This window comes from Lycium barbarum, chromosome 5 (genome assembly GCF_019175385.1).
Source record: "Lycium barbarum isolate Lr01 chromosome 5, ASM1917538v2, whole genome shotgun sequence".
Classification (NCBI taxonomy): domain Eukaryota; kingdom Viridiplantae; phylum Streptophyta; class Magnoliopsida; order Solanales; family Solanaceae; genus Lycium; species Lycium barbarum.
Genome location: NC_083341.1, coordinates 82,495,208 through 82,503,400, shown reverse-complemented (window position 1 = coordinate 82,503,400; position 8,193 = coordinate 82,495,208). Strand labels below are relative to the sequence as shown.

The following is an 8,193-nucleotide window of genomic DNA, read 5'->3' as shown; positions in this document are numbered from 1 at the left end:
TATATATATATATATATATATATATATATATATATATATATATATCATAGCCATACAGGGCTCCCAATATCAACAACAGTATGAAAATGGTGAACTTACCTCGTATGTCCAACTCAAACTAAGTTATACTTTCCTGTTTACTTTCCCTTTCAATCTTTAACTATAGGTTTTCATCATACCTGCAACATTCATACCATATCTGACATATACCTTGATTACCGTTACTTATCTTTTTACTGATTCCTTCAGCTTCTTCTGTTCACACCTTATAACTGAAATTATCATCAATATATATACATTCAATCCATTTTCCTACTATACTTACAATAACTTACCTTGATGATGACCAGTTCGCCATTCTGTATATACAAATTATGATAACGAAACCTCAATGAAATATCCTACCTCTGTAACTCCCAGTAACATTATTTACCTTCTCTTGTCGACACCACTCTCCTGCTGAAATCAAAGGTCAGTATATAAGGGATATCCTTTCCTATCTCTTGGCTCTATCACACGATCCTGAGATATAAAAAAAAGTAAATATCGTAAATGCCCTGTAGCCTCCTGTTTATAAATATGGCGCACAACACACCATAAACAAGACTCTACTAGACACGACTTTGCAGACAACCTCTAGGACGAACTGCTCTGATACCACTTTGTCACACCCCAATTCCGATAGGGCATGATGGGCACCCAACTGTTACTTAGAGCCGAGTGAACCCTCTAACATTCACATAATGAAATTGGACATAAAAAAAAATCGGAAATATAATAAGGTACTTTCCGTCAAACCATAGAAATTTGCGAACGATACTCAATTAATAAAAAACCGAGTAAGTCAAGCAGACATATCGGCCTACATGGTCACTTTACTCAACGCATGACATCTTAACATACTAACCACAGGACACTGTCTGCAAAGTCTCTAAGAGTAAACACCTGAATCATATGAGTCGGGAAAGGGACCCGACATACCCATACACACATATGATAACCATAATGACTCGGCACTGCTCCAGGAATAAAATGGAGTTTTCCAATCCCAGCTGATAGCCAACCATCCTAGCTGAATACCTTTACCTGCAAAATAATCTGGGACTATGTGGCATGAACACAGCGCCCCAGGCAAAGGGACGTCAGTACGAACAATGTACCGATTATGTAAGGCAGCAGTAACCATAAAGAATGAGATATAAGCCATAATGAAAGTATGAGAAACCACCTGTAATATGAATATTCCCGAAGGCAGAGAATAACCATGTAAGTAGCTCCAAAGGAAATGACTAGAAATGTAAATATATACCATACCCAACCCTTTAGTAAGAGACTCGGTGAAATATAAATATATACCGTACCCGACCCTCTAGTGAGGGACTCGGTGAAGTAATCATATATATACCGTACCCATCCTTCTAGTGAGGTACTCGGTGAATAATGCAATGGCACTGTGCACGAATACATACCCGGCCCGGGACTCGGTGAAATGATGTAATAACATTATGCGCGATTAGAATATCAGGAGCAACCATATACAAACTAAATCATCATCTGAGACTCAATAGAATAATTAGAATGAACCAAAACTTGAGAATCAAAGACAACTGTCATGTCAAGTACTGCTGAGAACTAGAATTCATTGGAATTATGTACGTTCATCGTCAGCCCGTTTTATGTAATTCATGCCAAAACAAGAAAGAAGGGATAGCCTTAACATACCTGACAATCTACGTAATCACCCAACGTCCACTCCTCGAGTCCGTATGTCTACAATCACGAAGATAATATCACGATTAGACCATTTACACCACTTTCTATCTAATTTGTATACGAACGGAACTTAATGAAATTCGGGCAGCATTTCTTCTATAAACTGGACAATCCCGAAAATCCAATTCAATTGAATCATCAACAACACCAAAAACAGTACCAACCATTATTATACATTATAACTCAGCTTATTCCATCAATTTAATCCAACTAAAACAACCCCCGATCCATAAATCTCAACAAAGCAACAAACGACTTTATAACGCTATTTCCTCCGTTCTAATCTGTTAAAACCCTAATTAAACTTATTAACAATGAAAAAGGGAACTTAATATTACCTTAAGTATGCAGCAACCACGTCAACACTCCTCTTTTTGGCTGATTTTTACCTCAAACTGAAGGCAACGCTACGCACAACACTTTTCTCTTCATGAGCTTTGGGATTGGGGGCTCGGATTTTGATCAAAATGGCTTTCTTGGCCTAGAAATTCTCTCCCTCTCTCTCTAATGTTTTGGAAGCTCCTAGATGCAAATGACCAGCCCTCAAATGAATTTTCCATATATATTAACGTTAATGGGCCTAATGGGCCGAAATATACTCATGGGCCGAAATGTAAATGCTTGGATCGGGTCTCAACTTGCTGCCCCACCAGCCCAACTTACATCGTCCATAACTCCTTATCCTTGAATCAGTTTGATGAGCGGTTTGTTGCGTTGGAAACTAGACTCGATGAACTTCATTTTAGGCTTTTGAAACACCTTAAAACTCCTCATATACTAGGAGATAGACCTCCAAAAATATGGGCTAAAAATCTTGTTCGAGATTTTACTAAAGTTGTTCCGATTCATTTCGTTTAGATTCGTTTAACTTCTAATCCTCTTCCAACCCTCATGTAACTAACCTCTTATACATATATATACATACTCATATACATCCATAAAAATCCATACACGTGTCTCGAAGGGTCCGGAGAATCACAATAACCATAAACATAACTAGAGAACTCACAAAGCTTCGACGAAACTCCAATTGCAAAAGTATATTCATATCTTTTGTCCATCTTCTATGTCATTACTAATAATCTCAAATACTTACATTACCTCGTATACGTACTCATAACACGATTTCAAATCCTTTAGGTTACCATGTCACCTTGGGATACTTAAGGCAACCATATATATATAACGATATTCTTACTAACTCGATTAACTTTCCCATAACTTTCTTAACTCGTTCATTTTGTCTTAAGTCAAGTAGCACGGAATCTTACGGGGTGTAAAAATTTTGAATGGTAGGTGCAAAAGATTGTAGATCAAAAGAATTCAGAATCAGCACGGGATAGGATAGAAGGATATTTATTTTTGGCAGAAGAAGCTTGTAGATTTTATCAGCAGCAGTTTTCTCAAGATGGTGGTCCATTAGACTTTGATTTACTACAACATGTTCCTACTATGGTTTATTAGGATACTAACAATCAACTGATAAGCATGCCAACTTTGGAAGAGGTGAAGAAGGCAGTGTTTGAATTATCTTCAAATAGTGCTGGTGGTCCAGATGGTATGATTGGTACATTTTATCAGGTGTGTTGGGACATTATAGGTGCTGATGTATACAATGTTGTGAAAGCTTTCTTTGATGGGTAGACTCTTCCCAAGTCAATAACACATACCAACCTAGTACTATTACCAAAGAAGAATAACATTGAGACTTTTGCTGATATGAGAGCAATCAGTCTCAGTAAATTCATCAATAAGGTTATTTCTAGAGTGGTTCAGGATAAGCTTGAAGGACTTTTACCTTCTCTGATATCTCCTAACCAATCTGGTTTTGTTAAGGGCAGATGTATCATTGAAAATGTCCTCACTCAAGAAGTTGTGACTGGCATTAGACTAACAGGAAAACTAGCTAATGTAGTGCTTAAGCTTGACATGGCAAAAGCATATGATAGAGTGTCATGGAGTTACTTAATCAGAGTTTTAAAGAAGATGGGATTTGCAGAAGTTTCCATAGATATGGTATGGAGGTTGATAGCAAATAACTGGTATTCCATACTCCTTAATGGCCAAGCTTCTAGTTTTTTCCACTCCACTTGGGGTGTAAAACAAGGAGATCCACTCTCTCATACTTTTTCATCTTATTTGCTGAAGTTTTATCTAGAGCTCTGAACTCTTTATTTGAGAACAATGATTTTAGAAGCTATGGAATGCCTAAATGGAGTGCAAGTCTAAATCATCTGGCATATGCAGATGACACAATAATTTTTACATCTGCTGATCCTAGGTTTTTGGAGCTGATTATGGAGATATTACATGACTATGAGCAGGTATTAGGCCAACTTATCAACAAAGACGAGCTCTTTCTATGTCTACAGTAAAATGTCTAATGTGTTGATACAACAAGTGGAGAACATTACTGGTTTTTCAAGAGGCACTTTTCCTTTCATATGCTTGGTTGTCCTGTTACACACTCAAGGAAGAGGAAAGCTGATTACAATGATTTGATCAAGAAAGTTAAGAATAAGCTGTAGAGTTGGAAAGGAATATTACTATCATTTGGAGGAAAAGTTGTTTTGATCACAAATGTTTTAATAAGCATGTCAATACATCTATTGTCAGCTATCAAACCTCCAAGATGTTTTATCAATGATCTGCACAAAATATTTGCAAGATTCTTCTAGAATAATAGTGAGGAAAGCAGAAGAAGACATTGGTCATCATGGTTGAACTTGTGTATGCCAAAATAGGAAGGAGATGTGGGCTTTAGATTTTTGTTTGATGTATCTAAAGCCTTATGTGCAAACCTTTGGTGGAAATTCAGGAGAACAAATACTCTATGGTCAAATTACATGTGGATCAAATACTGTAAAAGGCACAGTCCTCAGAATGTGCAGTGGAAGGGAGGTTCGCAAGTACTAGAGATAATATAGAACAAGAAATATGGTGGAAACCAATGAGTGGAACTGCAAATGTATGGTTTGACAATTTGACAAAGTTAGGGGCTCTATATCACATTGTTCCAGACGATTTTGTGATGGATGACGGTGTTCAAGATGTAAAAGAACTTATGCTGCAGGATGGTTGGAACATACTAAGATTGCAACAATTATTCCCCATGGACATTGTAGATCATATATTAGAGGAACTGCACTTTCATGAACCAACAAAAGAGTGGGACAGGCCAAGATGGATGATCACAGCCTTAGGCAAATTCACAGTAGGTACTGCATGGGAACTTTTGAGGAGAAAAGCATCCAAGTCAGATGACTTTAAGAACATGTAGATATCAGGGGTACCTTTTAAGATATCCTTTTTTTTTCCTGGAGGTTTTGTGTAACGACCCGTTTCGTCGTTACTGTGATGAGGGAAGACGACAACTATGACCCTTAACAGCGTCTCGACCCATACACGTCCTGAAAACCTTCCAATCCAAACTAAGATCGTTGTGCATATCGCGTAAACAATAAGAGCGTGGGCAAACAGATAGAGCCAGACAGTCGCAACTGTAGATTTGACGCCGCAGTGGTGACACTGTGGCGGTATACTAACTGCCGTAGTGGTAATTGCTTATGACTGCGCAGCTACCATAGCGATGAGTTGGCCGCCGTAGAGGTACTGCTAGAGCGGTACACTTACCACCGGGGCAGTTTCACACAGTGAATTTACCTATTTAAGGGGTCATTTCGGGAATTGACCCATTTTTCATAACCCTAAGTTCCAACCACCCAGCTTGGTGGGAAAGCTCAAAAATGAGATTTTCAGTCCAAATAAGTCCTTCTAACACCCTCCAACCCTCCTTCAACCTAGGAAATTACTTCTAAACATGTTTCCCTAGCGAATCATCAAGTGGGTTTCAAGTAATCTAGAATTGGAAGAGTGATGAAGTAGCAATATTTTTCCCTAACTTCTCTCTAAGCCATCTCCCATGATTCTTCCACTTAAATGAGTTCCTTTTTCCAATTAAAAATAGATTCTTGTATGGATCTTGAAAATTGGTTCTTCCCAAATATAAGCTTGAAAATGGGAAAACCTCTTAACCTTTGGTATAGAAGAAAGCTAGAGGTGGTTTAAGACCCCCAAACCGCCCTATTAATCCAAATCTCTTAGGAAGGATTCAAGTGGAAAGATTTAATCTTGGGTTACATGGTTGTCTCCACACTATATCACGCGGGTTACGATGTAGCGATCGATTTGAAGGAATCAATAGATATTTGTGGCATCCGCTCGGCCATGAGATAGGTTACGGCTTTCCTTTCGGTAGACTTCGATTAGTTTTTCGTATTATTGTGTAGAAGAAACGGAGAATGCATGTAGAGGAAATCAAAGATCTGGGATGGAACTTTAGGATGGTATTGTTGTGTGTGACTTGTTTGTTCGGGCCCGTGGCCTTAGACTCCTTAGGTATTGATGTGGCTTTGTTGATTATCGGTGGATTTATGTGACTTGGGAGTAGTGGACAGAATCTAATTATGCCTATCGATGAAATTATTTGTAGTGACTCTAAAAGCTAGCTAGTGAATGATGTCCTAGTTAATGTTACACCTCGTAGTTTCGTCCGTTGAGATTCGTTAGGCGTTAGTTGTCCTAATCGTGGAAATGGGAGTTACCATAGGATATTTGAGATTACATGTTCCCATATTATGGTTATGGGGTTTTAAGCCCATGAAATGAGTTATGGAAGGATTTAAGAACAAACAAAAGAAGGAATTGAGTTGTGGGAACTTTGGTAAAACTTGGCAAAATTTTCGAACATAATTTTGGTCCAAATTGGTGGGGGCATATCTCCTAGAATATAGGGAGTTTTTATGTGTTTCGTTTTTCCAAATTGAAGTTCATTGAGTCTAGTTTCCAACGCAACAAACCGTTCGTCAATGTGACGTCTGAGTAAAACGTTATGCATGTTTTATGACAAACTGTCTGAGCTAGGGGTAAGGGTTCGGTTTTTCGGTTCGGTTTTATCAAACTTCAGTTTGGCTATTTCGGGTTCGGTTTTTTGAAGGTGGACGCCGAATACCGAACCAAACTAGTTCAGTTCGGTTCTTTCGGTTTCGGTTTTTTAAAGTGCGGTTCGGTTCGGTTTCGATTTTTTCAATTCGGTTTTTTTGATATGATATTAGAAGCGATTCCACTGACACTAATTCATATTCTTAAAAGCAATAAAACATAAAACTTATAAATTGAAATCAAAATCAAACAAACAGGATACACAAGAACAGAAAACTATAATCATGATATAGGATTACTAGGTGTTATATACATACCGTAAGAATAATTAAGAAAACACATAAAGGACATACATTAATCCTAAAGACACATCCTAGTTACCTTCCTTTGTTAAGGACATTTGATTTTCTTAACTGAAGTGGAAAATTAGGGATACAAATGCAAAAGAGGACTTGTTACAATTGGATTTTTTCTGGCTTTAAACTTAATGGGCCTGGACTATTTTAATTTTTTTGGGTAATGTACTAAATTTTGGTGCGCATTCGGTTTTATCAAACTTCGGTTCGGCTATTTCGGTTTCGGTTTTTTGATGGTGGACACCAAACATCGAACCAAAATAGTTTGGTTCGGTTTGTTGAAGTTTTGGTTCGGTTCGGTTTGGTTTTTCGTTTTTCGGTATTTATGCCCAGCCCTAGTCTGAGCAGAAAATTTCTGCGGACTATTTGACGGCCCGTAGGAATTTTGACGCCCTGCAAAAAATTCTGCGGTCCGACAAATTGACACAGCCCAGCGTCAAATGGTCACAGTGACCCATATTTGACTGGGCAGTTCTACAGACCATTTTGACGGTCTGTAGGAATTTATACGGCCCGTCAAAATGGGTGCAGAATTGCCCGACGGGAGTTTAAGTTCCGCTTTATATATTTCGTTCCACTTCATTTGGACATATTATTTTACCAAAACAGATCCAAAGGCTCTCTAAAATCCCTCTTTTCCACTCCATAAACTAATCAAAGCCAAAATCCAAGAGAGATTAAATATCAATAAGCAAGAATCAAGATACCCATGCACTAGAGGTCTTGCTAGGGTTAATAAACTCCAAGAATCCTTTAGATATTAAAGCTAGGGTTTTCATATAAGTTGATAGCCTGCTCCAAATCTCATTCCTATGAGATAAAAGGTTAGTTTTCATACTTATTACATATTATCAAGAATGTTTATTTGTTGAACAACTGGGTAGAAGGAAAAAGTGGAAGATGAGTTCTGAATGTAGTTTTTATGAGGTTTTTCAGTAGTAAGCTAACTTGAGTTATGATTCTTAGTATAATATGGGTATAATATTGCTATGGAAAGTAATAATGGTGATGAAGACGCATTATATGAAAATGTGCTAAAATGGGTATGAAGTTACTAGCATAAGTTGAACACAAGGATGAATTTTGAAGGCTAAATCGAATGTGAATACTTGATTATGATATT

At 37.7% G+C, this 8,193-nt stretch overlaps 1 protein-coding gene across 1 annotated transcript; it reads left to right on the top strand.

Annotated features, from left to right (window-relative positions):
• Window positions 1-3,261: 3,261 nt before the first annotated feature.
• LOC132639536 (uncharacterized) lies at window positions 3,262-5,053 on the top strand. Its single transcript, XM_060355979.1, has 4 exons — window positions 3,262-3,354; window positions 3,418-3,797; window positions 3,932-4,097; window positions 4,643-5,053. Exons 1-4 carry the CDS (start codon window positions 3,262-3,264, stop codon window positions 5,051-5,053), a joined length of 1,050 nt encoding a protein of 349 aa, XP_060211962.1.
• Window positions 5,054-8,193: the final 3,140 nt, after the last annotated feature.